Source organism: Phyllobates terribilis, unplaced genomic scaffold, assembly GCF_046119375.1.
Source record: "Phyllobates terribilis strain yellow unplaced genomic scaffold, ASM4611937v1 Scaffold_3__8_contigs__length_932513732, whole genome shotgun sequence".
NCBI classification, from domain to species: domain Eukaryota; kingdom Metazoa; phylum Chordata; class Amphibia; order Anura; family Dendrobatidae; genus Phyllobates; species Phyllobates terribilis.
The window spans coordinates 533685569-533708435 of NW_027362763.1; the positions used below are offsets into that span (position 1 = coordinate 533685569).

Here is a 22867-nt window from a genome sequence, read left to right on the forward strand (position 1 = left end):
GCTGCCAGGTTCCTGAGGGAGGCAACGGAGGACCCTGTGATCCTGCTCCACCGCAAATCCCCACTGCTGGAGCACCGGATTCCTGAAGAACCCTGCCTCCTGTGACCCTCGCTCCACCGCCCCCCAGGTAAGATACCGTACCTATTCAGACCATAAGATGGACCCCCATCTTCTAAAAATATTTTTTACTATATTCCACCCCAAAATTTGGGGTGCGTCTTATAGTCCGAAAAAAACGGTATATTAGAGACACAGTATGTATTCTTGATGTGTGTTGGTAGTACACCGTTATTAAGCCAACAAATTGCATAACGTCTTGGGGGTTATTTCTCTTTTAAAGATGACCTTTTTAAAATTTCTTAATCATTTCTTTTGTATTCTGGTCATAATAAAGCTTTTGTATTAACACTAGGTGACAACCAAGAGCGTGACACAAACAGTATGAGCATCATCATGTCAATACTATGCATTGTGAGCTTTATCGTTTTTCCATCAGCCTAAATACTAAGGCTGAGAAGAAGTCAATTATCAATTTAGCTTCTTCTCCCATGACTCAATTTCATATTCCATTGGTCTGGTAATCTTACTAGATCAGTGAATTGATTTACTCTTCAATTCCAATGTACCTATTGCTTATGTACTTGGTTTTCATTGAAACAGGATTTTTTACAGTTTTTTTTCAGACTGACTGTTAAAGATTTGTGATTTGTGGGTGTTTATTTTGTTATACATCTGGCACTTGCCTCTAACCACAACAATTGGAGTTAGGTCACTTATGTTTAATGCTGAAATACAGCTACATTCAAGCGGTTCTATGTTGAACAGTTAAATTGGCCATCTATTCCTCCTGTAACTCAATGACAGGATGCCAATAGAGCTACCGTGGTATCCAGAAGCCTACTAGATGCTCCACATCCATCTTGTTTGCCTCCAATTCTTTTCGGACATTTTCTTTACGTTTATGGCACAAAGGAAAGCCGTTCCCACATTATGACATAGTTATGTCATGGTGATTATACTGGCTCAGTAGCTGTGCTCGCATAAAGACAACCAAGCTCCTAAAGTAACAGCCAGTGATACACGGCATTCGCTGGTCATCTTAGCATCCAGAGGGTTGTGTGAGGGCTTCCTCCTACACTCCATCATGATTGCAGGGTGCTGACGGTTATCAACATAACTGGAGATCAAAGAATGACTCCCCCCGGTCTGCCTGTTACCATGGCCTACCAAACCCTGCTATAATCAGGGTCTAACAGGCATGTTGCCATTGTAACACTGATAGCAGGGCCGTATTTGGCATTCATGCTGCGCTAGGCCCTTTAAGTGGTTACGTCCCCGACTGATAAGTTAACCCCTTTACGACCTCGTCAGTAATAGTACGTAGCTGTGCCCTAGGCTTTATGGACCAGCTACGTACTATTACGCGAGCAGCGATGGCGCCCGCACATAAGTGGTGCGCGGTGATCGCCGCCGGGTGTTAGCTAATTGTTACAGCTGACACCCGGTGCTCTGCGCCAGGAGCGGTCCTGCACCGCTCCCGGCACATTAACCCCCACAATGCTGTGATCGAAGCGAATCGCAGTATTGCGGAGGTAAGCGTGATACTCTTCCCCCAGTGTCCCGCGCCGTCTGAGTTAGATCCCGATGTCGTCATGATAACATCCGGGTCACCAGGAGGCAGGAAGTTACTTTGGTCATGCGCAGTGCATAACCAAAGTAACTTCTCCCTGTGCAGCTGTGACAGCCTGTATAGCACAGGGATGGTGCTGCATTGCTGTGCTATACAGGCGATCTGAAAGTTAAAAGTGAAAGTCCCATAGTGGGACATAGTGTAAAAGTTAAAAAAAAGAATCAGAAAGTGAAAAAAAAAAAAAAAATTCAAATATTAAAAAAATGAAAAAAAGAATCCCCCAAAAATAAAAATATAATGTACCCATCAATAAATATTATTATGAAAGAAAAACAAAATAATAACAGTACACATATTTGGTATCGCCGCACCCGGAATGACCTGACCTATAAAATTGTCCCACTAGTTAACCCCTTTAGTGAACACGGTAAAAAAAGAAAAACGAAGCAAAAAACAATTCTTTATCATCATACTGCCAAACAATGGAAAACAAACGCGATAAAAAAAACGAATGTAAATAAAAATGGTACCACTAAAAACGTCATCTTGTCCCACAAAAAACAAGCCAACATACAGCTCCATCAGCCAAAAAATAAAAAAGTTATAGCTCTTAGAATAAAGCGATGCAAAAACAATTTTTTTCTATAGAACAGTTTTTATTGTGTAAAAGCGGCAAAACATAAAAAAAAATATAAATGTGGTACCGCTGTAAACGCACTAAGCCGAAGAATAACGCTGCATTATCAATTTCACCACACGAAAATGACATAAACCCCCCCCCCCAAAAAAAAACAAACAATTCCTGAGTTGTTGGTTTTTGTTTATTCTGCCTCCCAAAAATCAGAATAGAAAGTGATCAAAATATGTCACTTTCCTGAAAATGGTACCAATAAAAACTTCAACTTGTCCCACAAAAAACAAGCCATCACATGACTGTCGGCTGAAATCTGGAAAAATTATAGCTCTCAAAATATGGCGATGCAAAAACTAGTCTTTGCAAAAAAATGCGTCTTTTAGTGTGTGACAGCTGTCAATCATAAAAATGAATCAGGTATCGCTGTAATCGCACAGACCCGAAGAATAAAGTCATTTAATCACTTATGCCGCACAAGGAACGGCATAAAAAATAAACTCTAGGGTTAGGGTTGTGCTAGGGTTGGGATTTTTTCAAAAGTAAAAAAAAAAAAAATGATGATATGGCGACTTGAGAGCAAGTTGAGCGCAAGTGCACGCTACTTGAGATTGCATTGGGTGCTCGGGTATGCACCGAGTATCGTGGGTGCTCGAGTGACATGCTCAAGTCTCCGCCCCATATGCTTTGCGGCCAAAAAAACTCACGGGAATTGCCTGCCATGCACGAGCGATCCCCGCGTGTTTTTTTTTTTTGATGTCTGATAACCGTGAAAACATGCGGGGCTGGGACTCGAGCATGTCACTTGAGCAGCCGGGATACATGGTGCATACGACGAATGACAACTTAATCAATATAATGACCTAATGTTATCAATTTCTGTGTCATACCTCTGGGTTGAAAATGTTCATTATACCCCTTGATAAAATCCTTGAGGGGTGTAGTTTCCAAAATGGGGTCACTTGTGGGGGGTTTCCACTGTTTAGGCACATCAGGGGCTCTCCAAACGCGACATGGCGTCCGCTCTCAATTCCAGCCAATTTTGCGTTCAAAAAGTCGCACAGTGCTCGTTCCCTTCTGAACCCTGCCGTGCGCCCAAACACTGTATTTTCCCCACATGGGGTATCAGCGTACTCAGGAGAAATTGCACAAAAGTTTTTGGGGTCCATTTTCTCCTCTTACCCTTGTGAAAATAAAAAATTTGGGGCTAAAACATAATTTTGTGGAAAAAGTTAAGATTTTTTTTTTATTTTCATGGCTCCATGTTATAAACTTCTGTGAAGCACTTGGGGCTTCAGGGTGCTCACCATACATCTACATAAGTTCCCTGAGGGGTCTAGTTTCCAAAATGGTGTCACTTGTGGGGGGTTTCCAATATTTACGCACATCAGGGGCTCCCCAAACGCAACATGGTGTCCGCTAATTATTCAAGCAAATTTTACAATCAAAGAGTCAAATGGCTCTCCTTCCCTTCCAACCCCTGCTGTGCACCCAAACAGTGGTTTTCTCCTACATATGGGGTATGTGCTTGCTCAGGAGAAATGGCACAACAAATGGTATGGCGCAATTTCTCCTGTTACCCTTATGAAAATGCAAAATTGGGGGCTGAAAAACATTTTTGTGGGAAAAATGGGAAAATTTAATTTTTACGGCTCAATGTTATAAACTTCTGTTAAGCACCTGGGGGTTCAAGGTGCTCACCACACATCTAGATAAGTTCCCTGATGGGTCTAGTTTCCAAAATGGTGTCACTTGTGGGGGGTTTCCACTGTTTAGGCACATCAAGGGCTCTCCAAATGCAACATGGCGTCTGTTAATTATTCAAGCAAATTTTACTTTCAAAAATTCAAATGGCGCTTCTTCCCTTCCGAACCCTGATGTGCTCCCAAACAGTGGGTTTTCCCCACATATGGGGTATCTGCGTGCTCATGGGATATTGCACAACAAATTTTGGGGTCCATTTTTTCCTGTTACCCCTGCAAAAATAAAAAAATTTGGGTCTAAAGTAACATTTTTGTGAAAAAAGTTCATTTTTTTCTTCCACATTCCAGAAATTCCTGTGAAACACCTGAAGGGTTAATAAACTTCTTGAATGTGGTTTTGAGCACCTTGAGGGGTGCAGTTTTTAGAATGGTGTCACTTTTGGGTATTTTCTGTCATAAAGGCCCCTCAAAGTCACTTCAAATGTGATGTGGTCCCTAAAAAAAATAGTTTTGTAAATTTTGTTGGAAAAAAATAAAAAAAAATTTGGTTCCAAAATTGTGCTGATGTAAAGTAGACATGTGGGAAATGTAATTTTTAAACTATTTTGTGTAACATATCTCTCTGATTTAAGGGAATAAAAATTCAAATTTTGAAAATTATGAAATTTTCAGTATTTTCGCCAAATTTTTGATTTTTTCACAAATAAACGCAAGTGATATCGAAGAAATTTTACCACTATCATGACGTACAATATGTCACAAAAAAACAAACACACTCAGAATCAGCGGGATCCGTTGAAGCGTTCCAGAGTAATTACCTTATAAAGTGATAGTGGTCAGAATTGTAAAAATTGGCCCGGTCATTAACGTGCAATCCACCCTGGGAGATAAAGTGGTTAAACTATGAGTATGTACACACAACATCTATTATAGGCAGATCTGCTATGTAACCCGACTGAAAAAGCGCAAATTAAATTCTAAAAAGAATGAACATCTGCACTTTCTGCGTATATGTTCAGTCTTTTGAACTTCTTTTAACAGCTTCAGGTTTTCAAAAATGCCAAGAGGTTAAAATAGGTAACCTATACATCTTTAGTGCTACCGCTAGAAGCCGCTCATTAGTGCATAATACAATTTCAATAAAAAAAAAAAAAAGTGGTGGCCAAAAGATGTTCAAAAAGAAGCAAAAAAACAGCCGCTGTAGGACAAAAAAAAAAGCTATAATGTGTCTTCAGCCTGTAAAACTAACAGGATTCGCAGATGCCTAAAGCACATCATGTGCACATACCTTAAAAGTTCACATATACTTTAGATAGTAGTTAAGGCACTCACACACAGACTAAAGTTGCCCGAACCCAGAGATAGACAGATTCGTCAGACAGTCTAATGATTGTCAGGGAGATAAGGATCCAGCATGTCCGAATTCAGACTGCGGATCCTTTTGTTCTCTAAAAGATAAGCAGACTGCCAGAGATGTCTAGCAGCAGTTCTCTTATAGAGAACACGAGCGCTCAACAAAGTGAGCGCTCCTGTTCATGGGAGAGTCTGATGAGACCGCTGCCAGCCAAATGATGGGACAGCTGTCTATAGTGTATGGGTGCTTTAGTCAAGTACTTGTTCAACTGACATATATTGTCTCATGCAGTCAGCTATATTTTTAGTCTGGCACATTGACCCTATAATGATCTAGAATCAAGTCTAATAAATTAAATATTGCTACATCTAGATGACTACATCACCAGAACCAACATCAGTTCACGACTGCATCACCAGAACCACTGTCGGTACACGACTACATCACCAGAACCACTGTCGGTACACGACTACATCACTAAAACCAGTGTCTGTACATGACTACATCACTGGAACCACCATCGGTACATCACTAAGTTTAGTACAGCTAACAATTGCAATGTCAGGTCATGTGATACAATTGTATCACATGAAATTTCAGCTCCCAGTATGTCTTTAACAATGGTAAGAAGATACTATGTGTTGTTGCTACCAGCCATCATCAGAGTACGGACCATGAAGGAACCACAGTACTGATTAGGTGCAGGCAAGTAGCACTATTAAACAATTAAGGTATTTTTAACTTTTGGGAGATATTATGTTTTAGTTCCATTAATTCTGAGCACAAGAGAGTGGGACCGGGTCCTGAGATTCCTACAGATTTCTTTCAAAAGACTTCTTAGAAGTGCACAGCTTAGGAGAGAGGATTTTGACTTTCTACTGCATCCGCTCTGCGTGCACTTTTCTAAAAAGTCTTTTCAACTATGGTTTTGGTTCTCGGGACCAGATTCCCCACCAATATGCTCCGAATTATTGTGTATAAAACATAAAAAAAAATCTCCCTAAAGTTTAGTTACTCTTTGAGGAGCATTTCCAATGCTGCCAATAATCGGAAACCGAATGGTCTATCTAAATAGGCTGTCAATCACCCGATGCACAAGTAAAATGTTCGTTTGTAGGGTGAAATAATTTTTCAGCTTACCTAAACGGAGTTTGTCACCTCCCAAAATGCCAATTAAACTGCATAAACATTTATATAAGGAATGTATGTAGCCCTTACAAAAATCATATACAGTTTAGATTAAAGGGGTTGTCCGGTCTAGAATGACAAGTCAGCAGTCAAGAGTGACTGCAGACTTGTGAGTCCTACCAGAGCGCACGCACTGTAACTGTGGGCGCATACTGATGCCTGATTCCTGCAATCCTGTGGCTGCCACTTGATGCCCCGGAAGATTAGCAAGCAAACTGCTTCAGTGAGGAGGAGATGGCCTTGTGATATGCGCATGCTGTCTGCTCCTTCAACACCCCTCCTCTTTAGTGGAGGTCAGCCAAAGAGACAGGAACCAGGCATCAGAATGAGGCTGCAGCCACATTGTGTGCACCTACACTGACACTTAGAGCACCCTGTCAGTGTGCAAGCACAGACCTGCAAGCTGATCTTAGACAGCACTCACTTTTACCAACAGAGCCCTGTCAATAAAGACATAAGACTGGCTTTAATATACAAATAAGAGGGCGTAAAGGTGAACCAAAGCATAGGCCAAACCAAGGGTGTGCCAACGCGTCCTCATTTGCATGAAAAATAAAAGTAGATTTTTCTGCAGAAAAGAGCAACAAGATTATGAAAAAAATATCAATTTTATTTTACACACAACTATGAAAAATTCATGTAAACAGACAATGGAGGAAGTCACAATTGATGGAGCTGTGCACCTAGCATAGTGCTGAATTCACTTACAACCCCTGGAAAAAATTATGTTTGGGGATGATGACATCATTTTTCAAGATGATAATGCATCCTGCCATAGAGCAAAAACTGTGAAAATATTCCTTGAAAAAAGACACATAAGGTCAATGTCATGGCCTGCAAATAGTCCAGATCTCAATCCAATTGAAAATCTTTGGTGCAAGTTGAAGAAAATGGTCCATGACAAGGCTCCAACCTGCAAAACTGATCTGGCAACAGCAATCAGAGACAGTTGGAGCCAGATTGATGAAGAGTACTGTTTGTCACTCATTAAGTCCATGCCTCCGAGACTGCAAGTTGTTATTAAAGCCAGAGGTGGTGCAACAAAATACTAGTGATGTATTGGAGTGTTCTTTTATGTGTTTGTTTTTCATGATTCCATAATTTTTTCCTCAGAATTGAGTGATTCCATAATTTTTCCCTCTGCTTGGTCTGAAAAAAATTACCCTTACTGAGTACCACATTTTTAATCTTGATTTCTTTTAGTGTTTCTTAAAGCCCTAAAGTTGCCATTTGAAATGACTTTAGTTTTGTGCCATGTCTGTGATCTGCTTTTTTTCAACAACTGAATGAACATCCTCCGAGCCCGGCGATTCCATAATTTTTGTCAGGGGTCGTATAAATGGGTAACATAAGCATCGAGATAACAACCCAAGGGATAAAAGACAAAGTCAGATTGCACAATTCCCTATGGCCAATAAATGAACATAAATATAATAAGGCACCAAAAAAGGTCAGTGCAAATAGTATTAGACACAAACCCAAGGGTGGCAGACCGATATGTTAACCCCAAAATGAAAAAAGGGGGGGGAAAGGGGGAGGGAGAAGAATGCCCCCAAAAATATATGTGCACTTGCTTGTTAATACTGATCATTGCAAATAGCATGTACTAAAAACGAGTGTTTGGCAAAAGGTGTCATGATGTCAGTACAAGCCCTGTACCCCAAAACTAGGTGGTATGCACCACAAAGGACAAGTAGAACCTACCGCACGTACACAGCGAAAATCTGGGAGAGACAGGTGGGTGGTATAAAGCGCAGCTCGACGTGCCTTTCGCGGTGTCGCAGCACCGCTTTCTCAAGGGCAGAGTGTGTACCGGATAGGAGACCCACATTCCATATATATGTGTATCGGTAATTGAGGTCACGTGACCGGCATGACACACGCAACAGGAAGTGGCTTTCTTGACCCGGAAGCGTGTCACCCGGAACACGTGACACAGTGGAAGGTATGCCTGTGCCAGAACGTGCGCATAGCGGGACACATACAGCAGCGCGCGCCACAGCCGTCACTCCGTCCGCGCATGCATTATTACCCTGCAATACAAAAGTATTGCATAGTTTTAGACCAGTGTTCTTACTATGAAATGTTCACATTCCATACAGGGACAAAGTTTTAAATTTTTTAAAAAAAAAAATATTAAAATAAAAATAATCACAGAATAATGTCTAATCAATAATACACTTTCTTATGTAAAAAAAAAAAACACTTTTGATATTGTTACATATGGAATGACACGATCTATAAAGCTGTGACAATATTAGGCTGTGTGCCCACTATGCGTTTTTTAAGCGTTGCACATGCTGCGGAAATTTCCGCTACGGATTATCATTGCGGAAAAAAACGCAGCACTACCAACTATTTTGCGGAAGCGCTGCGTTTTCGCCGCCATTGACTTGCATTGGAATGCTTGGATTCCGCATCACTGCATCTGTACATGCGGATTCCATGCGTTTCAATGTGCGGATGGTACCCGGGTGTGGAGGACAGGAGACTCTCCTCCGGACCCGGGTACCATAGAACCTGTAAAAAAAATAATAAAATAAAAAAAAAATATTATATTTACCTTCTGATGTCCCACGGTGCGCTTGTCTCTGCTTGCCGGCAGCTCGCGGTGGACTGAAGGACCTGCGCTGACGTCATTTAGTCATGTGACGGCAGGTCCTTCAGTGTACCGCGAGCTGCCGGCATGCCGAGACGCATCGAATCAAGACTCCGGCGGCCATCAGAAGGTAAGTATAAATTTATTTTTTTATTTTTTACCATTCTTTACGGTCACACTATATAAATCCATGCCATTTACATGGATTTATATAGTGTGACCAAGTTGTCAAGCACTTTCTAAGTGATGCTAAAATCGCTTGGAAAGATCCTGAGCATTTCTGCATCGTGGGCACATAGCCTTAAATCCCTACAATGAAAATCTTTAAAAAAAAAAAAACACAGCAAAAATTCTGTTTTTTTATCATTCTGCTGCTTAAAAAGATTAAAAATTTGCATGTACATAAAAACTGTGTCACTGAAAACAACATCTTGTCTTGCAAAAACAAACTGTTATATAGCTCTGTCAACAAAAAAATAAAAAAAGTTATAGCACTCAGAATGTGGCGATGCATAAACATATTTTCTTTTGCTAAATTGTTATTAGTATGCAAAAGTAGCAAAACATGAAAAAGCCTATGTAAATGTGGTATCCTAATCATACTGACCTGAAGAATAAAGTTGTATTATCAGTTTTATTGCACGATGAACAACGTAAAAAAAATCCTGCATTGTTACTTTTTTGTTCATTCTGCCTTCCAAAAATTGTAATAGGCAGCTATTAAAAAGTGTCCCAAATAATATCAATAAAAACTTCAATTCTTCCCACAAAAAACAAGATCACGTACAGCTCTGCCAGTTAAAAAAAAAACAGATAAAATATAACTGTCAAAATGTGTAAATGACATTTACATTTTTAATTTTTTAAAAGTAGCAAATCATAAAAAACTATATTAATCTGGGATCACTGTATTCATACTTACCCAAAGAATAAAGCCGTTTTATCGCTTATACTGTACTGTGAATGGCATAACCCCACTATCACCACCTTTGTATTGCTATTTGTTCATTCTGCCTCCCAAAATTCATAATTGGGAAGAAACCCCTAACAGAACCATTCACTCTAATGAGGCAGATGGAGTCACCTTGGACTCCATTTGGCCTCTTTCCCAGCGGTGCTCCATGTTTAGGCATGAATAAAAGCGCAATCAACCATACTTTTGTGCACCCCTAAAAATATGGGCTCCGTCAGTACAGAGGCCCGATGGAGTCCAAATTGACTCTCTCAGCCTCATTATAGTGAATGAATCCGTCAAGGGTTCTCAGTCCTTGTACTCCACAGATTTAAACAGCAACCCCTACAAAAGTGGTTAGTGTAGAGCAAAAGAAAAGTGTGAACCGAGCCTTAACCCCTTCCTGACATGGCTAGTTATTGTTTGTTTTTTTCCTCTTCTTGTTCCAAGAGCCATAACTTTTTTATTTTTCCATGGACATAGCCACATGAGGGCTTGTTTTTTTTCTGGACGATTTGTACTTTCGAATGACACCATTCAATGTATCATGTGATGTATTGAAAAGCGTGAAAAAAATTTCAATTGCAAAAAAAATGCAATTTGTTTTTTTTATTATGTACCATGTTCACTACATGGTACAAATTACCTGCAGGGCTGTGGAGTGGGTAAGCCAAACCTCAGACTCCGACTCCTCAATTTCCATGACTCCGACTCCACGACTCCAACTCCACAACTCCATCATACATGGCTCATGTTTAAGTGATAAATTTACTGTAGCACAGATTAATCTCAGCTAAAAGTCTAGACCCTTAGATCAGGGATAGGACAGACATTTATAGGACATTTCATAACTTTCCCAAATTCTTATGAAAAAAATATTCCCCACAAACTGCATTGAACTACTGTACCCAATTTATTATATATTTTATACCGACTCCACCAAAATGGGCTCCGACTCCACAACCCTGATTAACCTGGAAGCATGATTCTCTAGGCTAGAATGATTATGGCAATGCCAAAACACATATTTTATATACCGTAAGTGGTGAAAAAAGCTTCAGAAATTAAAAAAAGAAAAATAGCTTGTGTTGCCATTTTCCGAGACCCGTAACATATTTTCAATTTTTGGTTGATGGGGCTGTGTGAAGGCTTGATTTTTGCACCCTGAACTGATGTTTTTATTGATACCATTTTAAGGTAGATGCAATGTTTTCATAGTTTCTTATTGCATTTTTTTTGCAGTGTCCGAAAAAACGTATTTCTAGCTTTTAAATATTTCTTTCTCATGACGCTATTTTGAATGATCTGACATTTACTAACATAGCTATACCACATATGTGTATTTTTTTTTACTTTTTTCATTTCTTTAATTTTAATGGGCCAAAGGGGAGTGATTTGAACTTTTATATTTTTTTTTTTTACTTGTCACTGTACTTGTTAGTCCCCTTAGGGGACTTGAACCTGTGATCATCCGGGCAATCTTGCTATGTACAGCAATACCACAGTACTGCTGTAAATATCAAAATTCACAGCTTCGTATGACACCAGCCAGAAGCTAGTATTCACAGGAGTCCCGTCATGATGGGCACTGTCTTGGCAACTCATCGGTGGTTCCACAATCGCTTTACGGGGGCGCCAGTGGGTGCATGGGATGACGTGCTCCCCTGTAAGTGCACAGTAGATGCCACTGTCAGAGATTGATGGCATCATTTAACAGGATAACAGCCGCTCCACCTGCGGCTGTTAAAGGAAGATGATGACTGAATATCACAGTAACTGGCATGTGTCGGTAAAAGGTTAAAAGTAATCCAAAATGTTATGCACCCCAAAATAGTACCAATAAAGGCTTCAACATAACCCACAAAAAACAAGCCCCCACTCGGATTTGTTTTCTGTCAACTGAAATATAAGTAGTTTCCATGTTACTAGTAGCACTAAGACTCGAGGAAAGCGATATGCCCCCCCCCCCTCCCCGAAAAAAGAAAGAAATCCAGTGATAAATCCAAATGCCTCCCTACCTTCTGAGAACCACAGTGTACTTAAACTGCAGTTAGCATCCACATGTTTGGCACTCCTGTAGCAGGGAAAGCCCACTTAATTTACGGGATGCCTGACTCTAGAAGTACAAGCTGGGTACAATGTATTGGGCACTACAGGGCCTTTTTTCAATGTTCACTCTCTGCAATACCAACTCATGCTTATTTCTGTAAAACACCTATATGGTCAAAGTAGTCACTGCAGCCAGAGATGGATTCTCAGAAGAAGTATAATTTCCAATATGGTGTTACATAAGGGGGGTTTCTGCTATTCTGGTAACTTCTTCGTGGTTTGCAAATGGCACCCACAAACTATTTGCAACACAATCGCTCTAAAAGTCAAATAGCACTCTTTTCTTACTTCTGTGTTTCCAAACAGTACTGTATGACCACATATGGGGGATTGATGCGTTCCCAAGATTTTCAACTATTGCCTCCTGTGAAAATTAAAAATCTGTGGCTAAGACAACATTTAGTGATAAAAATTATTTTTTTCTTCACGGCCCAATGGTATAAAATTCTGAGACACTTGCTCGCTACACTGCTAGATGAATTCCTTGAGGGGTGTCGTTTGTAGAATAAGGTTATTTTGGGCATCTCAGTGGCTCTGCCAATGTGACACAACACGCACATACCAATCCAGAAAAATGGCGCTTCTTCCCTTCTCAGCTCTGCCTTGTGCCTGAACAGTAGTTTCTGACCACATGTCGAAGATTTTTTTCAATTTACCCACTGGAAAAATGACAATTTGCAGCTAAAGCAACAATTTACTGTGAAGAATAAAAAGTTTCAGTTTTACTTCCCAATGTTAAAAAAATCCTGTGAAGCATCTAAGGATACAAAATGCTCACTATACTCCTAGACTGTATTCCTTGAGGTATATAAACCCAACTGGCTTAGTTGGGAGCAGGTCAAAGCCCAGCCAGTGGTAAAATAGCATTATGCAAATGCTTAAAGGGAATCTGTCACCCCAGTGGGAGATATCAGACCTCTACTATGACCATACAGGGTATAGTAAAGTATATCTATACATACCTGTAAAGCCCATAGCCGAGGTCTGATCGCAGAGAAAAGCACTCAAAATCTATTTTTTTTTCCACAGGCTTGTATGGGGGACGCCAAGCAATCCCCGCCTATCTGCTTATTATTCCCCTAAATCCCCGCCCCTCTGCTTAATTATCATATCCTCCCTCCCCTGCAAAGTCACAGGGCCCTGTGACAGGCCCTGTGACATGCATTGTGCTCCCTGAGTTCCGGGCATGCGCAAAGCGCCGCTCACATAGAGAGCGCTTTGCTTCATCCGGCCCCGTCTGCCTGTGCTCTGCACTGCAGGGTTCTATTGCGCAGGCGCCGGAAAGTGATAGTGACTCCCCGGCGCCTGCGCAATAAAAATCTGCGGCGCAGAGCACAGGTAGACGGGGCCGGATGAAGCTAAGCGTACTCTATGCGAGCGGCGCTCTGTTCATGCCCGGAAGTCAGGGAGTACAGTACACGTCACAGGGCCCTGTGATGTGCAGGGGAGGGGGGAATATGATAATTAAGCAGAGAGACGGGGATTTAGGGGAATAATAAGCAGATAGACGGGGATTGCTTGGCGTCCCCTGGACGCCAAGCCTGTGGAAAAGAAGAATTGATTAAAGTGTTTTTCTCTGCAATCCGACCTCTACTATGGGCCATACCGGTATTTATAGATTTACTTTTCTATAGTCTGTATGGCCATAGTAGAGGTCTGATATCGCCCAGGGGGTGACAGATTCCCTTTAATGCAATGCTGAAGTATTGCAGTGTGTTGTACACGCAAATTGTCTCTTCAGAGAGGAAGAGTACTAGAACTCTAGTGCCACCTACAGGAAGTAGCAATCATAAAAGTCAATATCGACCCTTTAACGAGCCTTGCCACATGACTTAGGATAAAAGCCCAAACCAAAATCTCAATTTGCGGACACTGTGTTTCGTGGGTACAGTCCCTCCTCAGTGCAAAGTGTGAAATCTGGTTTGGCTGGATGAGAGGCTTCTGACTCGGATCCAAGGGGTAACAATTCTCCTTGCAGAGAGTGACATGTCAAGCCTGACATTTCAAGGTGAGGAGACTTTTAAGTCTTGCAGTGCTCCTCTGGGAAATATGCAAATGTCAGGCTTCACTTGTACCAGCAGTCACATGTTCAAGATAAAAGTTTAAATAATCCCCTTTTTCCAATTAAAAAAAAAAAATGCATATTTGGTATCACTGTGTCCATAGAAGTACTATCTATGAAAATTTTAAGTTATTTAATCGATGCAGTAAACGCTGTAGGAAGATAATCGAAATTGTTTTCATTTAAAAAAAAACTCATAAAAAGTTGTAATAACCCCAAAATTGTACCAATAATAACTATAGCTCATTTTCAAAAAGCAAACTTTCACTTGGCTCCATTGATGGAAAACTAATTATGTTATGAATCTTAAAATGTGAGAACACAAACTTAATGTATTTTTTTTAGGTTCTGAATTTTTTAAAAGCCGTAAAATATTAAAGAAAACTGTATAAATTAGGTATCTTCATAATTGTACTTGCCTATAAAATCATGTTATCGTGTCATTTTTACCACCCAATGAACGTCATTATAATAATGGCAGAATTGTTTTTTTTATTTTTTACCATTTTTCATTATGTTGTAAAGTCAATAGTGTCATAGAAAAATACAACTTGTCCCACAAAAAAATAAGCCATAGTTTTGGCTCTTGGAAAAAGGCGAGTTAAAAACAAGACTGCAAACAAATCAAAATTCCTTGTAACAGGAAAGGGGATAAATACTAAATATTATCATTGGATATATCTAATTGAATCAAACTATGAGGGGCTAGTCAGACCTGTAGCTAATTGCCAGAAAGAAAAGTGGTAATGGACCTTAAAAAAAGCTTGGCCATACCACTTTCAGTTAGGCTATGTTCACACATCATGGTTTTTTCTGCAGCAAAACCTGATTTCTTGCCAGAAGGTTGTTCAGGATATTTCTTGCTTTTTTGCTTATTTTTGGTGCGTTTTTTTCAGCGTTTTATTTCACTGTCCTTTTGTTTCTTCTATGCATGTACATAAAATTCAGTGAAAAAAAAATGTCATTCTGGTTTTGGCTTAACAGTGGGGCAGGTGAATTGTTCAGGAATAGTTTACCTAAGACACTGGCAGTGCATTGAGTTTGTATGACACTATTTACTTTCACACTGTGGTCTGCCATTCAGTTACACAGGCATTGTTCAATTTCACACCTCCGTGGGCTACAGGTGTTGTTTAATCTTTACATGTAGCTCAGCTAATGTTTACATTGTACACCTCACTAATTTAATTAAGCTCTCCTAATACAAACTACCATGTCAGTGACCAAGACAAGATGGTCCTCTACAGAGTTCCATATAAATTCCTCACCCACAAAGCGCTCCATGCTTCAGCATCGCCCTACATCTCGTCTCAGTCTACCACCCTACCCATGCCCTCCGTTCTGCTAATGACCAAAGATTAACATTCTCAATAATCCAGACCTCCCACCCCCGCCTCCAAAACTTCTCACGTGCTGCGCCAATTCTTTGGAACACACTACCCAGGACTCTTCGCTTAACCCCCAATAGCCACAGTTTTAAGCGTGCCCTAAAAATGCATTTCTTCAGACTGGCCTATCGCCCCATCTCCCTTATCTATCCCCCCTCCCGCATACAAAATTTCCTTCCAAATCAGGTCCCTCATATAATCTGTTCACACACCCCCATGTCCTTAATAGACTTGTGTCTGTACTTGTTCACATACTGGTTGGTGACTGGTTCATTTAGCATTAGGTGATTACCCTATTTATTACATTGATGGTTGACTGTACAACACAAGCAATTGTTACCATCCACCTTTCATGTCTCCCTTATTTCCACATAGATTGTAAGCTTCTGAGCAGGGCCCTCTCTCCTCCTGGTATCTGTTGATTTATGTGATTATTGTTATTCTGTAATGTCTTATTGGCTGTACAAGTACCCTCTAAAATGTAAAGTGCTGGAGAATATGTTGGCGCTATAGAAATAAAAATTATTATTAAAATAATTGTGTTTCACATCTGTTGTACTTGCTTATTTTCCCTAAGAACGCAGCAAAACCTGATAGCTATTTTCACACTAGGCGTTTTTTCAGCGTTTTTTCACTACCCATTACTTCTAATGGGTGAAAAACGCTGAAAGAAGTGACATGCTCTATTTTGCAAAAAACTTGCAAAGCACAAAATCCTGAAAAACAAACAACTTTTTTTCTTTTTATCTTACAGGTAGCAGACTGTGCGTGGGATGAAACTGTGAAAGTATATGCCCCATTTTCCCTATCAGTACCTCAATGATATTCATTTATCTACAAAGGAGAAGAGAAAATTTCTCAGCGACTTATAATTATCATTCAAATGTGACCTTATTTCTGCCATTATATTTTCTACTTGTGATTTGTGAAACTATGATTATTGATCTAGAGAAAACATTCAGTGCTTCAAAGACGTGTAATAGGCAGTGCAACTAAACGGTGAATATTTTGTAATAAAATACTACTTTATACTGAATTGCTTGTTAATATTCATGTAAAAGGTCTACGAATTTGACAACTGTTGTTGATTATAATGAAACCATTTTCTTTCTGCAGAGCATTGTGTGTTTGTAATCTAACCTGTAAAACCTTTAATAACGAAAAGTAAATTTCTCATCAAGTTAGAAAAGCAATTAAATTGATCAAAAAGATTTGCAGGATCCTGGTCTTGACCAGGGCCCTGCGAACCTCCTCCTACCTGCCAGCATCCATGGGTCCTCTTCTGAGAAGTAGGCTCCGCGTAATGTTATCGTTGCGGTATGATGTTGCACCAGGCTTCCTAATCAGGAATGCTGCCAGGAATGCCAACAGGTAGGAGGAGGCTCACAGGGTTTTGCTTTTGGTTCAACTCTAGATAGCAACAATTAGACTGTTTAGGTAGCTGTCCGCTAAACGTTCATGTGTTAGGGAGAGGGAAGCAAGTCCATATCTCTCCTGAGAATAAAAGGTTCTAGCGTGATGAAATTAAAAATCCCAGTCCTTCTTTCAATCGATATCTTATGTCAAGTGAAAGCCTAGACACCCCCAAACACATTAGATGTTCATCAGGTTCTGGCCATGTGTATGGCCGCCTTTACCTTATTGCTCTACACACCTTTTTTAATTATAATACTGAGGTCTACACAGTTTTCCCAGGAACAACACTTATTTGGGACTTGATTAGAGCCCCTTTTTTAATGAAAATAACATGTTCGCGATGCACATTGCATCACTAACAACGCACTGGGGACAGTTTACATGCTAAAAAGGACATGACCAGTTCCCTTTAACCCTGTCCTCACCACTGATTAGCAGCTTTCTGCCAATCAGTGGTGTGGGCGAGGTTACACAGAGCTCAGCATTCAGAGAACTGACAGATCTGCAGCAGATAAAACAGTGATTGTATCAACACTGCAGCAAGCAGCTCAGTAAGTGACACATAGCTGGAATCTGGTCTCTGCCCCTACATCATGCTGCTCTCAGATTACATAGCAAAACTCTGGTAACAGATTCCCTTTAATTGAACTTGAAAATTAGATATTCTGTGAAGACATTCTGAAGCTAAATAGGAGTTACAGTTAGGTCCATATATATTTGGACAGAGACAACATTTTTCTAATTTTGGTTCTAGACATTACCACAATGAATTTTAAACAAAACAATTCAGATGCTTTCATTTGAGGGTATCCACATTAAAATTGGATGAAGGGTTTAGGAGTTTCAGCTCCTTAACATGTGCCACCCTGTTTTTAAAGGGACCAAAAGTAATTGGACATTTGACTCCAAGGCTATTTCATGGACATGTGTGGGCAATCCCTTCGTTATGTCATTCTCAATTAAGCAGATAAAAGGCCTGGAGTTGATTTGAGGTGTGGTGCTTGCATTTGGAAGGTTTTCCTGTGAAGTAAACATGCGGTCAAAGGAGCTCTCCATGCAGGTGAAACAAGCCATCCTTAAGCTGCAAAAACAGAAAAAACTCATCCGAAAATTGCTACAATATTAGGAGTGGCAAAATCTACAGTTTGGTACATCCTGAGAAAGAAAAAAGCACTGGTGAACTCATCAATGCAAAAAGACCTGGGCGCCCACGGAAGACAACAGTGGTGGATGATCGCAGAATAATCTCCATGGTGAAGAGAAACCCCTTCACAACAGCCTACCAAGTGAACAACACTCTCCCGGTGGTAGGAGTATCAATATCCAAATCTACCATAAAGAGAAGACTGCATGAAAGTAAATAGAGGGTTCACTGCATCAAGAATAAAAAGGCTAGACTGGACTTTGCTAAAAAACATCTAAAAAAGCCAGTACAGTTCTGGAAGAACATTCTTTGGACAGATGAAACCAAGATCAACCTCTACCAGAATGATGGAAAGAGAAAAGTATGGCGAAGGCGTGGTACAGCTCATGATCCAAAGCATACCACATCATCTGTAAAACACGGCGGAGGAAGTGTGATGGCTTGGGCATGCATGGCTGCCAGTGGCACTGGGTCACTAGTGTTTATGGATGATGTGACACAGGACAGAAGCAGCCGAATGAATTCTGATGTATTCAGAGCCATACTGTGTGCTCAGATCCAGCCAAATGCAGCCAAACTGATTGGTCGTCGTTTCATACTACAGATGGACAATGACCCAACACATAAAGCCAAAGCAACCCAGGAGTTTATTAAAGCAAAGAAGTGGAATATTCTTGAATGGCCAAGTCAGTCACCTGATCTCAACCCAATTGAGCATGCATTTCACTTGTTAAAGACTAAACTTCTGACAGAAAGGCCCACAAACAAACAGCAACTGAAAACCACCGCAGTGAAGGCCTGGCAGAGCATCAAAAAGGAGGAAACACAGCGTCTGGTGATGTCCATGAGTTCAAGACTTCAGGCAGTCATTGCCAACAAAGGGTTTTCAACCAAGTACTAGAAATGAACATTTTATTTACAATTATTTATTCTGTCCAATTACTTTTGGTCCCTTTAAAAACAGGGTGGCACATGTTAAGGAGCTGAAACTCCTAAACCCTTCATCCAATTTTAATGTGGATACTCTCAAATGAAAGCTGAAAGTCTGAACTTGAACTGCATCTGAATTGTTTTGTTTAAAATTCATTGTGGTAATGTCTAGAACAAAAATTAGAAAAATGTTGTCTCTGTCCAAATATATATGGACCTAACTGTAAATTCAAAATTACAGTATGTTCACACAATGCAATCACAGTGTGTTTTTTGCTGGTATTTGCTCACATTAATCCTGCCTCATTTTTGCAAAAATTTAGTACTGAATTTCAGCATAAATGCAACCTAATTGCATCACGTGAACATACTCTTACATTGCAAATTACAAAAAACTTTTTTTTTTTCTCTTTTACCACTCAACTTAAATTTCAGTGTATATGGACATTTACCTTAAAGGGATTACAAAGTGTAAAAAAAACAAAACCCAAAAGTACTAGCACTGTGCTAACATAAGGCCTTTTTTTCAGTGTTTAACTCCAATCATGACTCAAATAGTAAACACTCATTTAGGGAACTTCCATCTAAATGTGGCAGGTGTCTTGTCCATTCTGTGGCCACCTCCTTCTCAGAAACGTTAATTATATTAATTTCTGGTTGTGGGGCAGCTGCCAGCTGCAAGAATCTTTCTCCACTGCTAAAGGTGTATTGATATTGCTGTCGTTAACATGCCGTCCTAAGAACACTCGTTTCACGATAATCTTGCAGTGTAAACATGTGGCGCGACAAATCAACCAACAAACAAGCAAAATGCTCGTTCATTGGGTGAAATGATCTTTTGGGCTGCATAAAAGATCGTTATTCTTGGCAGCACATCATCTTGTAAACAGGACATGTGCTGCCGAGAACAATGGAAGTCTGTGCACACTAAACAATGTGTTACAGATCTTTCAGTACACATCAGAAGAGCGGTCTGCCTGTGTAAACAGGCTACTAAAAGACCGCCGATCAGCAACCAAGTAGCTGAGTGGCGTGCGCTGTGCCAGAAATGCTTCTTCAGTCAGTGACTGTAATTCGCATTTTTGCTGTACATTATGCCGGTTCTTTCGATGAATTTGATGACCATGGCCACACCCCGGGACATCACAGCTCTGCCTATTTAGGTGGAATTGATTCCAGCTGGTGTAAAACGCAAAAGGTTGCAAAATTTTTGCACAATGAATAAAATTTGGTGACTTTTTAAAGCTTTTACAACATTTTTTTCTGGCCTAAAAGCTTTGATGAATTGGACCCGTAGTCTGTAGTGAAAGGTCAAACAAGCTATTAATCACTCCTTGGCTAACCCACATCCATCTGTTGGTGAAGGTCCTCAATTTTCTCAACATATTCTGCAAGATAGTCTCTTTTTTTGTTCATTTTTGTTTCTAAGTTTATTGTCGCTTTAAAAATAGTTTCTGAATGAATGATGATACAATAAACTCTTTGCGTTTAAGATTCATATATAGCTTATATTACCATAAAAAATATATTGTATTTTGTATAGATGTCTTTTTGAAACCTACTATAAAAACAAACATTTTCTTAAAGTCAGTTGTCCATCATGACATTATATTTCAGTCTCAGATTCCACAGTAATAGGGTGTTTCTGACCTCACACTTTACTGTAAATGCACACAAACTGAACACTCTTTGTCTCTGCAAATTTGTGATCCTAATGTTTTGTGGGCGGGAGTGTAATACGATGATGGACAGATAATGTCATTCATGTAATAAGCGGTTTCCTCCTGACCTTTATTCAGGACTAATATACCAGAGAATAAAAAAGTGGATGTCATTTTGACACACACTTCTGAAAGATCTTTGTTTGTTTTGTATTCATTAATAAAATGCATTTGTATGTCATTTTACAACCGCTTGCTCTCATGTTAACAATTACAAATTTATATATAATGTGTGTGTATATATATATCATCAAAGCAAAAGGTGGCTACTTTGAAGAACCCAGAATATAAGACATATTTTCAGTTGTTTCACACTTTTTTGTTAAGTATATAATTCCACATGTGTTAATTCATAGTTTTGATGCCTTCAGTGTGAATGTACAATTTTCAAAGTCATGAAAAGACAGAAAAATCTTTAAATGAGGTGTGTCCAAACTTTTGGTCTGTACTGTATATATATATATATATATATATATATATATATATATATATATATATATACACACTACCGTTCAAAAGTTTGGGGTCATTTAGAAATTTAATTATTTTTGAAAGAAAAGCACATTTTTTTTTCAATGAAGCTAACATTCAATGAATCAGAAATACACTCTATACATTGTTAATGTGGTAAATGACTATTCTAGCTGCAAACGTCTTGTTTTTATTGCAATATCTACATAGGTGTATAGAGGCCCATTTCCAACAACCACCACTCCAGTGTTTTAATGGTACATTGTGTTTGCTAACTGTGTAAGAAGGCTAATGGATGTTTAGAAAACCCTTGCACAAGTATGTTAGCCCAGCTGAAAACGGTTTGGCTTATTTGAGAAGCTATAAAATTGACCTTCCTTTGAGCTAGTTGAGAATCTGGAGCATTACATTTGTTTGTTCTATGAAGCTCTCAAAATCTCCAGAAAAAGAGAACTTTCATGTGAAACTGGACAGTCTATTCTTGTTCTTAGAAATGAAGGCTATTCCATGCGAGGAGAAATTGCGAAGAAGCTGAAGATTTCCTACAACGGTGTGTACTACTCCCTTCAGAGGAGAGCACAAATAGGCTCTAACCAGAGTAGAAAGAGAAGTGGGAGGCCCCGCTGCACAACTGAGCAACAAGACAAGTACATTAGAGTCTCTAGTTTGAGAAATCGACGCCTCACAGCTCCTCAACTGGCAGCTTCATTAAATAGTACACGCAAAACGCCAGTGTCAACGTCTACAGTGAAGAGGCGACTCCGGGATACTGGCCTTCAGGGCAAAGTGACAAAGAAAAAGCCATATCTGAGACTGGCTAATAAAAGGAAAAGACTAATATGGGCAAAAGAACAGACATTGGACAGAGGAAGATTGGAAAAAAGTTTTATGGACAGACGAATCAAAGTTTGAGGTGTTTTGATCACACAGAGGAACATTTGTGAGACGCAGAACTGAAAAGATGCTGGAAGAGTGCCTGACTCCATCTGTCAAGCATGGTGGAGGTAATGTGGTGGTCTGGGGTTGTTTTGGTCCTGGTAAAGTGGGAGATTTGTACAAGGTAAATGGGATTTTGAATAAGTAAGGCTATCACTCCATTTTGCAACGCCATGCCATACCTTGTGGACAGCGCTTGATTGGAGCCAATTTCATCCTACAACAGGACAATGACCCAAAGCACACCTCCAAATTATGCATGAACTATTTAGGGAAGAAGCAGGCAGCTGGTATTCTATTTGTAATGGAGTGGCCAGCGCAGTCACCAGATCTCAACCCCATTGAGCTGTTGTGGGAGCAGCTTGACCGTATGGTGCGCAAAAAGTGCCCATCAAGCCAATCCAACTTGTGGGGGGGGCTTCAGGAAGCATGGGGTGAAATTTCTCAAGATGACCTCAGCAAATTAACAGCTAGAATGCCAAAGGTCTGCAATGCTGGAATTGCTGCAAAGGGAGCATTCATTGACGAAAGCAAAGTTTGAAGGAGAAAATTATTCTTTCTAATAAAAAACATTATTTTCTAATCATTTTGCAACTCATTTGATAAATAAAAGTATGAGTTTTTATGGAAAAC

General features: G+C 39.9%; 1 protein-coding gene across 1 annotated transcript in view; it reads left to right on the plus strand.

Annotated features, from left to right (window-relative positions):
- The window catches only part of PEX7 (peroxisomal biogenesis factor 7), a 208057-nt gene extending 190039 nt beyond the window's left edge, over nt 1-18018 (plus strand). The window contains exon 10 of the mRNA XM_073671314.1: nt 16371-18018. Within this exon, the coding sequence (XP_073527415.1) occupies nt 16371-16439 (69 nt within the window). The 3' untranslated portion in view covers nt 16440-18018. The remainder of the gene's footprint in view (nt 1-16370) is intronic.
- Nucleotides 18019-22867: the final 4849 nt, after the last annotated feature.